The sequence below is a fragment of the Ursus americanus genome, chromosome 20 (genome assembly GCF_024610735.1).
Source record: "Ursus americanus isolate L20-20 chromosome 20, mUrsAme1.1.p, whole genome shotgun sequence".
In the NCBI taxonomy this organism is placed as follows: Eukaryota; Metazoa; Chordata; class Mammalia; order Carnivora; family Ursidae; genus Ursus; species Ursus americanus.
The window spans coordinates 35,757,776-35,778,419 of record NC_142146.1 but is presented as its reverse complement, the minus strand read 5'-3'; the positions used below and the strand labels follow the sequence as shown (position 1 = coordinate 35,778,419).

Sequence of the window (20,644 nt, the reverse complement as noted above, 5' to 3'; positions counted from 1 at the left end):
ACTTTCAGTGAGACATCAACATTTGCCTTTTCATACTACTCTGTTGGTGAAATAGATTATACTCACTACTTAGACCTCCTTACCATCCAGTCATGTCTTAATCCCTTGCAAAGCTGCTTCCCTTAGCATTACTTAGGCAGGCAAAATAATTTTATAAAGTCCCTTTGAAGAATAATCACCCTGGTTATGTGTGTGAGGACAGTGTTTTTAATATATTATTATACTAAGCTCAAGCACCTTTAGGATAGGGATGGTGTCTTTTTTATCTAGCTCTAGAACTCTTCATGATTTCTGTCATATAAGAAGTCATCAGGAAATAATGCCTTTTTTGAAGACTACTAGTGTCCTCATAATCATTTAATTCATTGGCAATAGTTTTTTTTCCCCCAAATACCAAACCTCCTTAAGTTTTCTAAAGCCATCTAGACTGCTGGCCACCCTATTATGTCCTCCCTCTCCTTTCCTTTTGTGGCATACAGTTTTCCTAGATGTCTTATTCTGTTTCTTCTCCGTGTCATTTACTGGCTCCACTTCTTTAATTAAAGGTGTTCCTCCAGGTTCCTTAGATTTGAAACATTCAAAAGTATTAGGATGTCTCCCAACCCTTTAACTCATAACAAATGCCAATCATTTGTGTGTCTTGTTGACTCTAGCTTCTTAGTGAGAAAGGAAGAAATATCAGTCCAGTAAAAAGAGCGTTTGTTTTGGAGATAAACTTGGATTCATATCTCAAGTCTGTCACTCATTCTTGAGCAGTGTGGAATGGAGAATATTACTCAACCAATGGACCTCAGTATCTCATCTAGGAGTTGGAGAAAATAATGTCTACCATTTAGTATTACTGTCTGAATCACAGTGAGCAAAGTGCATATTCCAATACTGGGTACACAGTGGGGACTCAATAAAATGTATTCATAATTACTGTTATTTTCACACTTCTCTTGTGTGGTATTTCACTGTCCCAATCCATTTCTTTTTACACATGAACAAAAGGTAAATCTTACAGAGTGCAGATATGAACAGGTTTCTTTTCTGGCCAAATTGCTTATTGAATCAAAGCCCAATTCCTCCCTATTTAAGAATCTTCAGGTTCTAGCTCCATCCTTCCTCTCCAGTCTTCTCCCTCAATGCCCTTCTAAACAAATACCAAGCAAACTGGACTTTTTGGTGGTTCTCAAACATACCACATACTCTTTACCTCAAAGTCCTGCTCAAATTATGCCTCACTTATGAAACTGATACCCCTGGCTAGATATTTTATTCTCGGAGTACTTGATTGGTACTTCTCCTGGTACTCATATTTGGTATATTGTTTCATTATTTGTACATAACTGACCTCCCTCTGAAGAGAGAAACTAGGTTATTATTCATGTGCCTACCCACCACTTTGCTAAGTAATCTCACACATACACATACACGTGTGTGCACAGAGGTAGAGGGAAGGAGGAGAAAGAAAAAGAGAGAGGTTTATTTTTTTTTAAATACCAACTAGACTTTTCCTCAAGGAATTATTTTCACTTCAACTTTTTATGAAGGGGTGGGAATAGAATGGGGAGAGCATGGTGTATACGGAGTACTGATAGAGGCATTGCTAGCTGAACTTCCATTTGGAATTCTCCTGGCAGCAGAAAAAAACAGGGTTGAAACAGTCATTCTAGAAATTGACCAGGTAAGACTTTAAGATTTGTTGATCAATTGCAATCAACCTCTTGGGAAAACCTTTACCAATTTGCTAAGCTTGTCCATATCTCTTTTTTTCCTCAGAGCTATATTCCTAACCTTCCAGTCTCCTCTAAACCACAGAGTAAACAAAAGATTTTAAACCCACAGTTGAAAACATAGGAATATACCCATATATTTAATGTTATGTATTAGTTCATATGTGAGAATCTTATTTATTTTTTTAAAAGATTTTATTTATTTGACAGAGAGACAGCCAGCGAGAGAGGGAACACAAGCAGGGGGAGTGGGAGAGGAAGAAGCAGGCTCCCAGTGGAGCAGGGAGCCCGATTCGGGGCTCGATTCCAGGACCTGAGATCACGCCCTGAGCCGAAGGCAGATGCTTTAACGACTGAGTCACCCAGGCGCCCTGAGAATCTTATTTCTTTAAAATGGAATTTTTTTTCAACCAAATCCAAAACTAAATTTTTATAGGTCTAATTTTCAGGCAGCACCTAGTATAGTGCTTTGGATATGGTACAAATTCAGTATGTAATGGCTGAAAGAAAAATGAATTTATAGTATACAACTGCAGGACTTAATGTTGGTTAACTGCAGTGGAAAAAATGAGAAAAGATAAAGTCAAAGTGAGTGTGACATTTGAGGGCTCAGCTCTCCTCAATACCAGCTAAATAAATCCTTGAGTGCCCAGTGGTACATAAGGATTTAAGTATCCCCAACTGAGTGCCTTGAGAATAGAGATGATGTCATTTTATTTTGTATTACTTGGTAATGTGCCAAGTCTGAAGATACGTTCTCAACTGCAAGGGGATCCAGGAATCAGAAACATTGGAAGCTCCACTATTTAAGTCAATTAGATAGAGCTTGCATTTGTAACTCTTGTGATCCTCAATCACTCCACAGAGTAAGCAAAGTATTCAATTATTAGTCTCAATTTACATTTCATAAGATAAAACTGCTGGCTTTAAAATTCAGTTCCAGACCTGCTGTTCTTTCTACTATTAAATATTACAGAAACACAGAATAGTAGAAATGGAAGGATCTTTAGAAATTATTCAACCCAATTTTTAAAAAAGATTTTTATTTATTTGACAGGAAGAGAACAGAGCAGGAGGGAAAGGGAGAAGCAGGGTCCCCGCTGGGCAGAGAGCCCAAAGTGCAGCTTGATCCCAGGACCCTGGGATCCTGACCTGGGCGGAAGGCAGACGCTTAACTAAGCCACCCACGCGCCCCAACCTAACTTTTTTTAATAGGAACTCTGAGGCCCACAAAAAGATCACATTAGCCCCAAATTTCCCACTAAAAGCCCAATTACCTGATGCAGAGTCCATGTCTCCCTGTGAATAACACTTTCTACACACAGAGACCCCATTTTAGATTTTCTGAAAAGAGGTCTAAAAAAGCCAAGGCTTCTCTCAAGCCAGAGGTACTCGTTCATATGTAACAAGTTTTTTTTTGGCCCACGGGCTTTAAAACCAAACAAAATAAAAAGCAGGAGTGTAGGACGATGGTGGTAGGCAAATGTTCTTGCAGTCTTTTCCAACCCCTGTGGCTCAGGTCCTCATTCCAGAGTTCAACTACCTTAAGGTACCTGCTGTAGTAGAAAGAGCACGGGACTTCGAGGACATAGGAATCTGGGATGAAATCCCGACTCCAGCACTTACTATGCGGCTTTGACCAAGGAACTTCTTTGAGTCTGTTTCCTCATTAGTAAAATGGAGATAATTCAGATTTGATGTGAGGATTTGAGAGGAAAATACTTCCGGCACACAGCCGAAGATGGATAAATGTTAAATAAATGAATAAAACAGTGGATGCTCAGTAAAGAGTGATCGTGCATGGTGGGGTAGTCCCCATCTCCTGAGGGCTCCAGACTGAAGGCTCTCAGCCTCCTTCCAACCTCGCAGGCCTGAAGCTCGGCCCCGAGTCCGGCCATTTCTTCCCAGCCTCCCTCGGCGCTCGGTCCAGGCCTCGCAGAGAACTCGCCGGGCCTCATTCTCTAGCCCATCCGAGTACTGAGGCCTTGGAGCCTTGCTTCACCCTCTCTCCCCAACCCTCCCTTCAGAGTCGGAAGGAAGCCAAGGGAGCTCCTCAAGCCACAACTCCACTGAGGGGGAGCTCCCCCTGCTGTTAGCGTCCAAGGGTACTAAGCATCTCGTTTTTCTCATATAGGTATATATTTTTTTCTATCTTTGTTGCCTAGCTCTCGTCTTCTTTCAAGAGCCCCAGAGCATTTCGCTCGGCGGTAAAAACCACACACGCCCCCTTCCCAAGCGGCCCCACGGCGACTCCAAACAGTTTAGAAGGCCGCGTTGCCTAGGAAACTAGGGAGTGAGTTGGAAACGTCACCCCTGCGTCGCGTTTGCGCAGGCGCTAGGATCCTGGTTTCCACTATCGCGAGAATCGCCTCCCGGAAGTTCCACGTCAGTCAGTCGGCTGGTCAGCGGGTCGGTGGGTCTTTCAGGGACTGCGTCTCCGGTGGCAAGTGAGGGCTCCCGGGCTCGGACCAACGGAGCGATGGTAGGTCCAGACCCTGCAGGAAGGAGCGGGGCCTCTTAGTCTGAGGCCAGTTCTTGGGTTTTTGGACTGGGGGCTGCGGTAAGCAGCGGCCTGTGCTCCCGCTGCGGCCGCCGCCTCAGGCCTTGTGGGGTCCTGGTCCAGTTTGAGTTTTGTGAGGGAGGCGGCGGTGGGGTCCGGGAATCTCAGGTGGTGTGGAGAGGCAGTGCCGGGGCTTTGCCAAACCTACCTCATTCTGCCCTGAAACGGTGGCAGCTGATCTTAACTCATGCTATAGTGGTGTGTGCTAACCACATACTACGGTCTTACGCAGAAAAGCACTCCTTCTGAAATTAGGTACAGTGTATATGTCAAAAGTGGAATGTCAAATGCTTTGGGATCCCACTTTAAGTTTCTAGGGGTCAAGGAAGGGTTAGGACGTTGCTTCTAAAACTGTTTGACGTGTTTTTCTGCATTTGCAAATATAAGTGGCTGGTAAGAATGGCAGTCACGACAGACAGCACTCTTTTATTGTCAGTCTCACCCCCCCAAAATACTCTAAAGTACTTTGGCTCAGGAGTGTTATAAGAAGAAGAAAAAAATACAATAGTATGAGAATATCCTTTCTGAAAAAATGGAAGAAAGTATTTTATATTTAAACGTTTTCCTGCCCGCTCTTCTTTTTACTTGTTATGAAGCATAAGTTCAAAGATTTTGGAGCTTGAAGACCTTAGGGATTAATAAGTCCAAGTTCTGTATCTTGTAGTTTAAAACTTTTAAGTTTGTACAAGGCTGATTGAGGCAGAGTTGGAATTACAACGGAGGTTGAATCCTTGGGGAAACAGGTGAAAGTTATGGATCCTTCTAGAAAAATGGTAGAGGACACAGTGTTGCAAAAACTTCAGTAGGTTCACTCATAGACACCACATCTCCCCAGGTTAAGAGCTCCTCAACAAGATCTCGCTCAGGGCTTTTAATTATTCTGCCTCATGTTACTAGTGATCTGTTATGGTCTGGAGTCTGCTTTGCTTTCAGTAATGGACATTTTATAATGAAATATCCTTCGTTCTTTAATGCATTTAAATTTTTTTGTGTAAGATACAAAACGTGAATTTATTATTCAGTTGTTTACCGTGGAGTGTTTACTATGTGCCCATGCACTTTGCCAAACATTTGCCTCCTTCTCACAACAGCTGGGAGAATGAGTTATAAATAATGTTCACGGAGTGGTTATAATAGGCCAGACACTATTCTAACTGCTTAACATTGAATTTAACTCTCATAACACTAACATTCCCTCTTTTACTTTTGTCAGACCTCAGAGAAGTTGAGTAAACTTGTCCAACATTGCATATTTGAAATGAGTGGTGGAAATGCAATTTGTATTCAGCATAATTCTCTAGACCTTGATTATACCATCTGTCCTTAAACCCCCATATCCAAATATATAGGATGCTGTGGAGATAAAGATATGAGTAAGCAATGACTCCACCCTAAGGAGCATCTACTCTATAAAGCAAAAAGAGACATGTATACAGATGTTAAAGTTTAAAATTAACTTTTTTAAGATTCCTTAGGAAAGGATAGTTCTGGCTAGCGTAATCCAAAAGATGATATTGGTGTCAGTAGCATTTAAGCGGAGTCTTAAATGCTTTTGGAAAATGGAGACATTTAGAATTAAGGGTATAGTATAAATATCTTTGTATTTCAGAATATCTAATTCAAAGTAATCACTTAAATGTTGGGAGAAATATAGCAAAAGATCTCGGCTGTGCTTTTTAAACTGGGATTTGTGAATTGGGGGTATTTGGAGGTAAACCAGGGTTGCTTAGTCCCCCAGCCCACATTTCCAGAGCATCGCTTTTAGTCAGTAATCATTAAACATCCATATGGTAAAATATACACAATTTGTAAGTGATGGATTTCCTCATTTGCTAGAGGAAGAGTATGAGATGTGCTGGCTTATGTGAAAGCTCCCACTGTGGTTCCTGGCACACAAAACACACTTCATGTTTGTTCACTCTAAAGAGACCAGTAAAAGGAGTTGATATTTGTCGTGCTCATTAATGAGACAAAATTAAGAAAAGGATGAAGTAAAGGGTCCTGCTTCCCTGAATGGCCAAGGAATGTGAGATGGTAGTTTGAAAGTAGAAAGCTTGAGATGGAGAGGAAGGCATGGCAGTGGAAACGTTTTGTTTTTTTGTTTTTTGGTTTTTTTGGTGATTGTAGAGAAGAGCCAAAGAACTCTGATCTTTTCAAGTAAAAAGATCCAGGTTATTGCTCAAAGTGGGGGAGGCATGTATAGAAGTAATAGCAAGGTTGAAAGTAGTAGATGAATAAAAAGCCTTGTGAGGTGTTTGCTTTGTCTCAGGAGATTATCTCTGCTGAAATTATCTAGTGATCTTCATTTTGTGTTGAAAAGTAACCTTACTTTTCTATTCCATTCATGATCATCGTGGAAGATCACAAAAATAAAGATTCAGTGGTAACTTGCCGAGTAAACTTTTAGGTTGTGTTTAAAATCTCTTGAAGGGGAAACATTTTAAATCAGTCTTCCCCAATCTGTGTCCAAGAGAGAATTAAGACTACTGACCTAAGGCATCATTGTTTATAATGAATTAACTTTTCTCTTGGAATGATATCCTTGGGAGAATTGAGAAAATACTTATCCACATCATTTTCTTGTCTATTTAGATGAATCCAGGTTGGAAAAAAAAAAACGATTTTAAACTATAAGCATTTTCTGACTCAAGAGTATTTTAATTTTTGTTTAAAATTGTTCTAATTAAGTTAGAATTAGGTACTTGTATTAAATTACTAGGTAACTCACAGTCAGGTTCCCAATTAAGTTACATTAGGTTCCTGTAGCTGAAATCCATTAAAATGCTATAAACATTCCTGTCTGTCTCCAAAGGCCTTCATGGACCTGGATGTAACCCGTATTGATCACACATCACATTCACCTACCATTTACTAATATTATTGCCAAAATACTTTTCTCTGAAGAAATCAATTTTTTTATTGAGGTATAATTGACATAATGTTATTTAAATTTCATGTGTACAACATGATGTTGTAGTATTTGTATATGTTATGAAATGATCACAAGAGTGAGTCTAGTTAATATCTATCACCATACATGGTTACAGTAATTTTTTTGGTGATAACTTTTAAGATCTATCCTTAGCAACTTTCAAATATGCAACACAATATTGTTAACTATACATTATATCCCAGTGACTTAATTATTTTATTACTGGAAGTTTTCTCTTTGACCTCTTTTCATCCATTTTGCCCACCCCTATCCTCTGCTTCTGGCAACCACCAGTCTGTTTCTGCATATAAGAGCTTGAGCTGTTTTGTTTGTTTTGTTTTAAGATTCTACATATAAGTGAGGTCATATAGTATATGTCTTTCTCCAACTTATTTCACAGCATAATACCCTCAAGGTCCATTCATGTTGTACAAATAGCAAGGTTTCATTCTTTTTTATGTCTGAATAATATGCTTGTTTGTGTGTGTTTGTGTGTGTGTATCTTTATTTTCGTGATCTTCCACGATGATCATGAATGGAATAAAAAACTAAGGTTACTTTTCAACACAAAATGAAGATCACTAGATAATTTCAGCAGAGATAATTTCCTGAGACAAAGCAAACACCTCACAAGGCTTTTATTCATCTACTTCCAATGTATATATAATAATATATATATACAAATAATATGTATTATTACATATATACATACATAATGTATGTACAATGAAATAGGTATAATATGCATATATTATATACATTTTCTTTATCCATTAATCTATCAGTGGACACTTAGGTTGTTCTGATGTCTTGGCTATTGTAACTAATGCTGCAGTAAACATGGAGATGCAGATATCTTTTCAAGATGATGTTTTGTTTTTTTCTTTGGATAATTACCCAGAAGTGGAATTGCTAGGTCACATGGCCAGTTCTATTTTTAATTTTGAGGGGAACCTCCATTCTGTTTTCCACACTAGTTGCACCAGTTTATATTCCAAATAATAGTGCACATGGGTTTCCTTTTCTCCACATCTTCACTGACATTTGTTATTTCTTGTCTTTTTGATAATACCCATTCTGATTGGTGTAAGGTGATGTCTCATTGTGGTTTTGATTTGTGATGATTAGTGACATTGAACATATTTCATGTACCTGTTGGTCATCTGTAGTCTTCTTTGGGAAAATGTCTATTCAGAACCTCTGCCTATTTTTAACTTGAATTAACTTTTTGCTGTTGAGTTGTATGGGTTCTTTATATATTTTATTAATCCCTTATCCAGATATACGTTTTGCAGATATTTTCTCCCATTCAGTAGGTTGCCTTTTTATTTTGTTGATAGTTTCCTCTGTTCTGCAGAAGCTTTTTATTTGATGTAGACCCACTTGGTTTTTTGCTTTTATTGCCTTTGCTTTTGGTGTCAAATCCAAAAAATCATCAAGACCAGTGTCAAGGAGCTTACTGCCTATGTTTTCTTCTAGGAGTTTTATGGTTTCAGGTTTTACGTTCAAGTCTTTAATCCATTTTGAATTAATTTTTGTAAAATTAACTATGGTATAAGATAGCAGTCCAGTTTCGTTCTCTGTCTCTCTCTTTTTTTTTTAAGCGCGGGAGAGGGGTCGCAGAGAGGGGCAGAAGGAAAGAGAGAATCTTAAGCAGGCTCCACACCCCGCACAGAACCCAATGCGGGGCTCAGTCTCACAACTCTGAGATCATGACATGAGCTGAAATCAAGAGTCAAGACACTTAACCGACTGAGCCACCCAGGCGCCTCTCTGTTTCGTTCATTTGCATATCATTGTCCAGTTTCCTCAAGACCATTTATTGAAGAGACCATCCTTTCCCCATTGTATATTCTTGGATCCTTTTTTGTAGGCTAATTGACCATATATGCATGGGTTTATTTCTGGGTTCTCTGTTCTGTCCCATTGATCTTTGTGTTTTTATGCCAATACCATACTGTTTTGATTGGTATTATAGTTTAGGATTACTAAGACTTCATGAGTAATACTTCTTCAGAATATTTTCTAATAAGACACTAGTGACATGGGCACAACATTGTGATTTAGTAGATATTTTCTATTTACTTATGAGATATTCTATAAACCAGGGATTCTCAAAGTGTGATCTGCAGTCTCCTAGGAGACCCCCATACTGTTCCAGGAAGTTCACTGGGTTGATAATTTGCACTGTTGCTATAAAAGTAATGGAAGGTAAAACTGAACTGCTGGTGTGATGTCACCAAATTTTACTAATAGTATATTCTTTGTTACCACACAGTTTTGTTTTTTTTTTTAAATCCAGTTTCACTCAAGAATGTCATTGATGGAGCAGGAAAAAATATTAGTTTTATTACATCTTGATACTTGAGCTTACATCTTTTAAATATTCTGTGTAATGACATGAGAAGTATGTACAAGATACTTCTGTTGCATACTGTTAAGTTGCAAGCTTACTTGAAACAGTGACTGACATACTATGTTTGTTCAGACTTGATTATTTGGTAGACATTTTCTAAAAACTGAAAGAAGTTAGCTGTCCCTGACAGTATTTGTTCCTGATGATAAAACTGGTGCTTTCAAGTGAAAATTAGAATTTTAGAAAACTTCTATCATTGAACTGGATAGATTTCTAATAGTTGAAGACTTATCCATTGAGGTAGATGGTGATGAATGTGACTTTTTGTTACTATATAATAAAGTGTGTCAAAATTTGGAAGACCTGCATGATTCAGTGAACCAGAATTTTCCAAATGACCAATGCATGATGCTACAAAAGATGTATGGGTGAGAGATCCATTCAAAATATATAATAGGCCAAGAGATTTTATGTAACAAAGTATAAAAAGTTCATTTATGTGGTTCCAGATTTCACATTGCAACTAACCTTTAAGAAACTACCACTTGTGAAGTTTTGGTGTGTATGAAAGAGGAATATTCACAACTATTTAAAAAAAGTTATTAGGGCAGCTGGGTGGCTCAGTTGGTTAAATGTCTGCTTTCAGCTCGGGTCATGATCCCTGGGTGCTGGGATCAAGTCCTGCATTGGGCTCCTTGCTCAGCAGGGAGTCTGCTTTTCCCTCTGCCTGCCACTCCCCCTGCTTATGTGTTCTCTCTCTCTCACACACACACAAATAAATAAACTTAAAAAAATCTTTAAAAAAATATTTCGTTCTTTCCAACTACATATTTTTGTGAGGCCAAGTTTTTTTTCATATACATCAGCTAGAACAACATATTGCAACATATTGAAGGCCAAAGCAGATATGAGAAACCAGCTGTCACCTATTAGAATGTTAAAGAGTTTTGCAAAAATGTGAAACAGTAGCACTCTTCTCACTAAATTTCTTTTGAAAATATAGTTATTTTTCATAAAAATATGTTATTTAAGTCAACATGTAATGGGCTTATTTTTGTTGTTTGAAAATGAATTAAAACATAAATATTTTTTTTTTTTAAAGATTTTATTTATTTATTCGACAGAGATAGAGACAGCCAGCGAGAGAGGGAACACAAGCAGGGGGAGTGGGAGAGGAAGAAGCAGGCTCATAGCGGAGGAGCCTGATGTGGGGCTCGATCCCATAACGCCGGGATCACGCCCTGAGCCGAAGGCAGACGCTTAATCGCTGTGCCACCCAGGCGCCCCAAAACATAAATATTTTTAAGTTGTTTCAGTTTTAATGTTTCACATGGTAAATATCAATAGATATAACCTACATAAGCAAAAGCTTTTAGGACATTTTTTTTAAGAGTGGAAAGGGGTCCTGAGACCAAAACGTTTGACAACCACTACTGTAAATTAAAAAAATTTAAATACTCATATGTTAGTATGAGTGAAGGAGTAGGTGCTTTAGACTTGAGACTGAGTCTACAGTTTAGCAAAGTGAAAACTGAATTGTTTTGAAGGCCTGTTAATGCACTGTTTTTAGTTAGGATCTCAAACATGTTTTATTTGGCATAGCAATTTAATATTTTGAGGATTTTTTATGTTGTTTCTCCTTAGCCTCTGCGACTTGATATAAAGAGAAAGCTAACTGCTCGATCGGATCGAGTTAAGAGTGTGGATTTGCATCCTACAGAGCCATGGATGTTGGCAAGTCTTTACAATGGCAGTGTGTGCGTTTGGAATCATGAAACACAGGTAGGAATTTTTAAGGACTTTTTAGAAACAGTGTGTTAGACTGTGTTTATAACGCAAGAAAAAACAGAGTCCAGTAGGTATGCAGACTGCTTTCTCAAATAAATAAGTACAAAGTATTTTCAGGAAAGAGGAACTAACATTTATGGGGTTATAGCTCGTGGGAGAAAATGTTTGGGTCTTGTTATATACAATACTTCAATGTTAAATTCTGATGTAGGTTAGTATTATCTTTTTTTTGAAATGAAGGAAACTGCCACCAATATAAGGTCACTTGCTGTAGATAAAGTATTGAATAGTACTTAATTTTCTATTCAGTGAATATTCTAATCTTAAGAATGGGATTTTTAATTTTATTTATTTTTCCCCAAATAATTGATACAATGACATGCAGATAACTTTCAATCAACCGTACAAATTGTAGAGTAGGTCAGAGAAATATTTGTAGTCCGCTTTTGATTACACATATGAGACTATGCATCGTGGAGATTATCTGCCTTAAATGCTTGTTTTGTTCTTTTTCATCTGAGTGAATTATTTATCCTTCAAATTGGTTTATCTCATATTTTCCAACCTTTCTTGATGGTTCTTAATCTTTTTCCTTCAAAATACAGAACATATAGTCAGCACTATCCCATACAGTTATGTGTCTACTTATACAATCATTATCTTCAACATCCAAGGTTAAGTTCTTAACGTCCAGACAAAATTGAGGTTGAGTAATTTAAGATGGCAAAAATAGGCTTAGGGAACCAGGGTCAGGAATAAACCTAAAAACACCCTTACAGTCTTATGTCACTGTAATGGCACAGAGTGACTGCACACTAAACCAGGACTCCATCAGTGACATTTTATAAACATTAACACTTTGTTCTGTGTTTTATGCCAGTGCTGATAACATTGTCTGACACATAGTAAGTATTCAATAATTATTTTTTGAGCTAATGAATAATAAATATTCCATTTATCACTGTTTCACTGTATTGGGATTTCTAACCTCTGCAATTTCAAATCTTTAGTATGCATGCTAACTGCTTTTTTTGATCTACTTTTGCTTTCACGGGTTTAATATCTTTGTGATTTTATGCTTAACAGATATGTTGCTGCCTCCCCCAACCCCCACCACACAACCTAATTCTTCCTGGGGATCCCTTCTGTCAACTCCATTTAGCCATTTCTCAGCTCTGGCATTTCACTGTAGTATGTTCTAAATCCCAGCTGTACTTCCTTTACCTTTCTCTGGGTTTTACTGTAACGTAACTCTATTTAGTTCATCCACTTTGCCCCCGTTTCCCTTTTGTGCCCTTCTGTGCCCCATGGCAGGGCCGCCTGCTTCCACTTTCAAAATTCATCTTGTTGGTAACTTCTAATTTCCTTCTTTCCTTCAAGAATGGAGGTCCTGGGATGGACAGGGATTATCCTAGTCTTATTTCCCACTGTTACTCCCAGGTGCATATCTGACAGTCAGGCTTACAGTAGATACTGAGTAAGTCTTTGTTGAATGGTTGGTCTGTTTTTGGTTCTCCTTCTTTTATCACCAACAGAAGTTACTTGCCACTCATGTATATTAAAAGCAAAATTCTTGAAAGAGGCAAAAAGTTTTTGGAAGTAAATTCAAATGTACTTGAATTTGAAATTAGTCTTTAAGGGATGAGTACAATGGTTAAAAATCAGTATATTAGAATTTGAAGCCATCCTGCTAATTAAGTGATGTGGGCAAGCCTTTTAACGGTGTTAAGGCTCAGTTTACTTATCTAGAATGAGGATGATATTGTTGCCTTCCCTATATCACAGGATTGTCAAAAGGATTAAATCAAACTAGATAATATTGTGAGATCTGTACGGTCCCATACAAGTGTCAGTCATTATTTTCCTAACTTACATTAAGTGTATATTAGGTGTGTAGCATTTCCTCCTCTGTAGATTGTTTAGCTTCTAGAATGTGGAGACCATCTCTTGTGTCATTTGTATCAGCCACAGCACTTAACATGAACCTGAACCGTGATTATTCTGCTGCTGCTTTGTTTGTACTGCTCAGCAGATCCCTGGATTTGTTGGCTCCTTAGGAGCTTTTGTGGATTTGTCATCTTACAGATTGTATGTTCTGTCTGCTCTCAGTGTCTGTACTGTAGTCAACTGGTAGTTGTACAGGTTGGAGCTGATGTCCCCATTTATTGTCTTTGTGTAAAGAATCTGTGAAGTCTGGCTTCAGAAGCCAGAGTAGGCTCAACAGTTCTTATGAATCAGTCTCTATTCTTTTTTTTCTTTTATAACTTTTTTTTAGTAGACATATACTATAACATTAATTTCAGGTGTACTCATTTCTGTTCTTTTTATTTAGTGCACATGGTTAATCAGTAAGATTTTCATTTCTCTTGGTACAGAAAGATTGCAAAATGATAGTTTGATTCTCAGAATTTTAAAAAAATGAGGCATCAAAGTGGGAAGACAAAGAGATGCATTCATCCCTGTTCTTTCTAGGAGGGTTTTTTAGTTTTCTGCGTTTATCCTGTGTATATTATTCCATTTTGAGTAGCTCGAAGAGACATCTTAATCACTGTATTCTCATGCTTCACTAAAGAGAGGTAAATAGCATTTGTATGGAAACATATTGCTGAAGTGTTCAAAAGACTTGTATCTTGTTTATGAGTTTATTTTGTGAGTTGATAGATTTAATTTTAAAAAGAAAAACCTAAGAGCCAGTTCATTCAACAAATAGTTATTACACACTGGTTGTTTGCCAGCCACTGTTCTAGGCTCTGGGAATACAGTGGTGAACAAGATGCTTGCCCTCGGGGAGCTTAGTAGGAAAGATTGACATTAAACTCATAATTACGAAGGTGCTATGTTATGAAAGGGGAGTATAAGGTTCTGTGGGTGGGTTTTCAGGCAGAGGGAACAGGAGGAGCAAAGGTAAGGCTGGGAGTAGCCAAAGGTGAGGCTAGGGAGATGGGGAAGGGCAGGCCAGAGCACAGAAGATTTGGAATTCCATCCTGTGGACATTTGCTTTCTTTTATCCTTTGTAAGTATTTTAATTTTGAAACTGTTAAAAGATGATTGGTCTGTCTTTTTCATTTTATTGTTGAGCTTTTGTGTTTTAGCCTGAGAATATTTTTATTTATTTATTTATTTTTAAAAATCTAAATATTTAATTCAAGAAGGTGGAAGTGAGAAAGCACCAGAGAAAATACAAAGATTCAGAATAAATGAATAACAAAGAGAGAACACAAGTCAGTGAAATGAAGAACAACAAAGCGATGGAGGGGAAAAAAACAAAACCACAAATTAGCTCTTTGGCACCCGTATCCTGGTTTCTAAATACCATTTTCTAGTAATGAATAAGGGTCCCTTAGAGTAATGAGTGATCACAGGCCTGGACAGGGAAAACAAAGCATCATCTTCAGAAAATAGGACAAGAGCATGTCAAAATGGACATATGAACCAACTTAAGAGAGTTCCCAATTGCCAAAGTTGGAGCAATTTGAGCAGGAAAATAAATAATGATAATATTGGATTCAACCCCAAAAATCAGTGTCTATAAGTCCATACTGAAATAAGTGACTAAATAAATGAGGAAAAAGAGACAACTCCATTAACATAAGAATTCCAGTTGATAAATTTAGAAAGAATTAGGGAAATAGAAAATCATCATTGGAATACCACATTAATAATTGTTGCAGACAAGATCTGCTGATAAGTCCTAGAATTAGTGTGAAAGACTTTAAAAAGAAACAGGATATTTGAATAACTTCAAAGCATCTCCCCCCAACCATTTATTTATTCATTACTATATTGATATTAAGATATTTCCAAAATTATTTGACACTACTCTCTCCATGAAGAGGAAATTACTTCACCTCCCCTTGGTGGGCTTAATTTGATAATTCACTTAAGAAAAAGTGAGCAATAGTAACTTTAGCATAGAGAAACCTGGCAAACAATGTGTCTTCACATGATCTCTACATTAACCAAGTGATCATGGTCAACACCACCTGTAGTAAAACATATTGATATTATGTACTCTGTGATATGATATAATGAGAAAGGTAGTTCCTCTCTATTTTGTTCTTCCCCAAAGTCCATAACCTCAGTTCAATCGTGAGAAGCCTGAGAATATTTTTAAATTAGGAGTGATCTAAATCATTGGATGTTTTAAATAACACAATAGATTTTTCAGTTATTTTCTCATAACTTAACGTGTATATTCTTATTAAATTTTAAAGACATTGGTGAAAACATTTGAAGTGTGTGATCTTCCTGTTCGAGCTGCAAAGTTTGTTGCAAGAAAGAATTGGGTTGTGACAGGAGCGGTAAGTAATTATATGAATTTCTAATCCCTTCAATTTTTTAATTGGTTAGTGATTATGTGAATGATTTTGATTCTTGATTTGTTAATTAGCATAGTGTTTTGAAGCATGGACTTTATACCTTGAGCCTATACTACACTTTTTTTTTTTAAGATTTATTTATTTATTTTTAGAGAAAGCAGTGGGGGCAGAGGAGAGGGAGAGAGGCAGACTCCCTGCTGAGCGCGGAGGCCAATGTGGGGCTCCATCCCAGGACCCTGAGGTCATGACCTGAGCCGAAATCAAAAGTTGGAAACTTAACAGACTGAACCACCCAGGCGCCCCTACACTATTTGCACAGTTTACTTTATAACAATAATGATGATTTCTAAATCTCCATTTCAGGATGACATGCAGATTAGAGTGTTCAATTATAACACTCTGGAGAGAGTTCATATGTTTGAAGCACACTCAGACTACATTCGCTGTATTGCTGTTCATCCAACCCAGCCTTTCATCCTGACTAGCAGCGGTAAGAGAGGACTCCTTTTGGTCACATGCATCTCTTTGAGTAATTCATTTTCATTCAGTGAGACATGCAATTCTTTCACTGCTGTTACATGTAGAGTTCTAATTCCAAGCAGCCTTTCAACTGTTTGAATCCATTACCATGCTATCAATGCTGTTTGCTTTCGTATTTAATGAAATATCAGCTCTACTTAGAATTTGTATAACAATTGCTCCAATTCCTGTCGGGGAAGGCCTGAAGGTCTAGATGATTAAACATCTGCTGAACAGAAAGCTAATTTACATGCTGGTGGGTGAGTTTTTGCCAGATTGCTACATAACCTAGTCAGTTTTATCTTTATATTCAGGCTAGTTTGCTCCTTGGTATTATATCTAAAACGGTGGCCTTTTGGAGGGTAATTAAAACAAGTTGCACTGATTTGGTAATAGCGCTTTGAAACATTTTTAAGTTAAAATTGAGAAGTAATTCAAAGCTTGTTTTCATCATTATAAGAGGAATGCTTATTCCCTAGGGTCACTGCCATAATTATTCAGTCATACGTAGATTCTGATCAAACTTGTGTTACTCTTCTTTCTGTAAAGCCCACTGAGTCTTTCTTAAAATTTTTCATGAAATTATATTTGCTAGTAGTAATTTCTCTATCTTATCTCCACTCTTCTGTAAAGAGTTAAGTTTATTCTTAGGATAAATAAGGATTTTGAAAAATCTGTTCAGTTTTTTTTTTTTTTTAACAATTCTTTTTTTTTTTTTTTTTTTTAAGATTTTATTTATTTATTTGACAGAGAGAGAGACAGCCAGTGAGAGAGGGAATGCAAGCAGGGGGAGTGGGAGAGGAAGAAGCAGGCTCTCAGCAGAGGAGCCCGATGTGGGGCTCGATCCCAGAACGCCAGGATCATGCCCTGAGCCGAAGGCAGACGCTTAACGCCTGAGCCACCCAGGCGCCCCAAATCTGTTCAGTTTTGATTCTCTTTCTTTAAGTCATGGAATGTATGATTTCTCTTGATTTGCTGCCTCAAAAGGCACGAAGACTGTATCTTAGTTCTGAATGGAAGAAATATAAATGGCAACTAACTTGAGACTTTCTTTTGGCCTAGATGACATGCTTATTAAGCTCTGGGACTGGGATAAAAAATGGTCCTGCTCACAAGTGTTTGAAGGACACACCCATTATGTTATGCAGATTGTGATCAATCCTAAAGATAACAATCAGTTTGCCAGTGCATCTTTGGACAGGACCATTAAGGTAGGGTGTCCACTATTTGTATCCATTATGATGGTAAAATATAGTTGTTTTAGAAAGTATTTTACTACTGGCTGCCCAGAAAGTTATTCCTGCTTAGAAGTTTCTCTTAAAAGCCCATATTGAAATCAAAATAGGACTTCTCACTTTGATCCAAAGGGACATATTCTGTTTACAAAAATATTGTGGCAACTTGGTGCTCTTAATGGGAGGAATTGTTTTCCATGTCAAAGCAATATATTATAAGACTTTTAAACTACTGGAAACCCAGAATAAGAAAGATGCCATTATGTCTTCTTACTTCTGTTTCCTCTGCTTTGTGTATTTCCTCTATTTCTTATTTCCTTTTAGTGTATTCATTGTTGACATCTGATTATTAATCTGTTTTATATTAAAAATTCCTCTTCCTCCATTCTCTTTTTCTTTCTGCATTTCTCTGTACTGCTGCCAGGTATCTTTGTAAAACATGGATTTCACCTTTCCGTTCCCAATCTAAGGATAAAGTTCCACTACCTTACTGTTGAACACGAGGGTCACTAGCCACAGCTAATATTATGAGATATCTCCTGTAACCCTGGTCTACCCACCATTCTCTATAGTGATGCCGTGAATGTCACAGAACCTTATTCAACTGTTACCTCTCCTTGCAATACTCTTTATTCTCCCTTTTTTTCCCTCTGGAGAACTACTCATTTTTCAAGGCTTAGCACAGTTATTTACTCTGAGAGGCTGTCTTCAGATATCCATTTCACCCCTAGACAGAGCCAATCATGCTCATCCCATTCCTTCCATTCCTTTTTGTCTCTGTTATGGCCTTCATTTTGAATGATAACTAATGTGTCTCCAGAAATCTTTATCCCCCAAAATGTTGATTTTTGGCTAAGGAACTGGGTGTCATCCCCACTCCCTCAAACAGACACTTAATAGCAAGCAACAGGGTGCCCTGCTTGTACTAATGCTAATAACTAATGAGTGTAGTCATATTGCTTTTTCCATTACAATATTTAAAATGTCTCTATGTGCATAGATTTGAAATGTTACATTGCTTTAACTTTCGGTTACATGTGTATGCTTACATCTATATAAAATTTTTATTAGTTTCCTTTAATTTATATAAAATATTACATGTTACTTGTCTGATAATTTAGTATTAAATGATATCTGTCTAAATATCTTAGGGTTTTGGCCTTACTTTTTTTCCCTTTTGCTGGATTGTCCTTGCTTTTGACTTAGGTTGGAAACTTTGAAATTGGTTTTGAACTTTCTTCACTAAAAGGTATATCTTGAGTACATACATTGTCTTATCTTTGGCTCTAGTGAAGTTCGTTGTATACAATCAGTGGTAAACATTTGTTTATGCATCTCTGTACTTCCCAGGGGGCCTCTTCTGTAGGAGGCACTTAATAATTATTTGTAAAGAACAGATATAAATGGCTGAAAAAAATGTACATTCTTTAGTTTTCTTCTCCTGGGCTTTGGCACTTTATATTATATGTCAGAAGTGTGGTGGAGCTGCTTTCTGAAAAGTAAGGCCCCTTATTGACTGTTGCTCTCTAAAGGTGTGGCAGTTGGGTTCTTCCTCACCAAACTTCACTCTGGAGGGACATGAGAAAGGCGTGAATTGCATCGATTACTACAGTGGTGGCGACAAACCATACCTTATTTCAGGTGCAGATGACCGTCTTGTTAAAATATGGGACTATCAGGTACAGTTTTTTCATAATCTTACTCTGCCATATGTTAGACATGGATTTCACTGTTTCTTACAGGACAGTTAAAACTTGGGTTATTTTTTTTTTTTTAAGATTTTATTTATTTATTTGACAGAGATAGAGACAGCCAGCGAGAGAGGGAACACAAGCAGGGGGAATGGGAGAGGAAGAAGCAGGCTCATAGCGCAGGAGCCTGATGTGGGGCTCGATCCCAGAACGCCGGGGTCACGCCCTGAGCTGAAGGCAGACGCTTAACTGCTGTGCCACCCAGGCGCCCCAAAACTTGGGTTATTGAACTCTGTTCAGCGCATAATAACTTAAGGCTTCAGTATTTGTCTCTAAACAGTAGTCCCAGGGTTCTCCATAAAAATGAAAAAAAAAAAACCTATCGAGATTTTAAAATAAAATGCCATCATGTTTATTTTTCGCTCAATAATAGAAATTAGAAATTTAAACATTTTGACGACCTCACTGGTAGACTTCTGTTTATATTTGAAAACTAGAAGATAAATGAATAATATCATGACATAGCCATGGTACAGACATTTTGCCACAAATACTTTGTAAACCTAGTTATGACTTCTTGTTACTCTGCTTTTTGTCTTTCGGGACAGCTTGAGTTTCTGTTTTCTGTTTCTCACATCATAATTTCCATAAGCAGTTAATAAAATGAGGCCTAGAAAACGAGTGTTACTTAGAACCTTATTCAGATTCGTGTTTAGGTACAGGATAAAATTATTAAAGATATTATCTTAGAAGTTTGGGGGAGAAAATATTCATATGAAAACCAGATCTTTTGAGGTGTGTGTGTTCTTCTTTAAATGTAGTGGTTACAATTAATTACGTTTCCCTCTGTTGTCAAAGAATTAGAGAAAATATGCACATAGGATAATTGTGTTTCAAAAATTTCTGTATCAAAAATTATTTAGATTGTCATAACCACTATCATTTATGTTATCTCTGCACTGGAAAAATTAAGGATGAGTTACTTGTTTTTCACTAAAAAAAATATTTTCTGTGTCTTGATTACAGAATAAAACCTGTGTACAGACACTGGAGGGACATGCCCAAAATGTGTCTTGTGCCAGTTTTCATCCAGAGTTGCCAATCATCATCACAGGTTCAGAAGATGGTAAGTTTGAAATGTATGTTTATTCCTGTGTTTGTAATTACTAAGTGGACATTTAAGCCAGGTAGTGCCCTGCATTGTAATTGGAAGTTTCTGAGAATTTTGCTGTTTTTTTTAGAGTAGAATACTTGAGCTGTAAGAGAGTGAAGGGGCATTGTTATCTTCGTCATCATCATCATCCTAATGTGTTTTGACTATTACTTAAATAAGAGGACACCCAGAAGTCCTAGAGAAAAACGTGAAAAAGCCTGTCAGTGCTTTGGAGTCTGAAAACCTGGGGTCACATTCAGGCGCTGCCACTTGCATTTGTGGTTTGGGCAGATTATGAAATGGGAACAGACATATTCACCTCATAGGATTATAGTGAAAAAGAAAAGATCATGTGTATAAAGCATCTACGGGT

General features: G+C 37.5%; 1 protein-coding gene across 1 annotated transcript in view; it reads left to right on the top strand.

The window, feature by feature from the left end:
* Positions 1-4,083: 4,083 nt before the first annotated feature.
* COPB2 (coat protein complex I subunit beta 2) overlaps positions 4,084-20,644 on the top strand; it is a 32,589-nt gene continuing 16,028 nt past the window's right edge. The window contains exons 1-7 of the mRNA XM_045791873.2: positions 4,084-4,200; positions 11,211-11,348; positions 15,569-15,655; positions 16,037-16,163; positions 17,255-17,403; positions 18,960-19,106; positions 20,145-20,244. Coding sequence (XP_045647829.1) covers positions 4,198-4,200; positions 11,211-11,348; positions 15,569-15,655; positions 16,037-16,163; positions 17,255-17,403; positions 18,960-19,106; positions 20,145-20,244 — 751 coding nt within the window. The 5' untranslated portion in view covers positions 4,084-4,197. The remainder of the gene's footprint in view (positions 4,201-11,210; positions 11,349-15,568; positions 15,656-16,036; positions 16,164-17,254; positions 17,404-18,959; positions 19,107-20,144; positions 20,245-20,644) is intronic.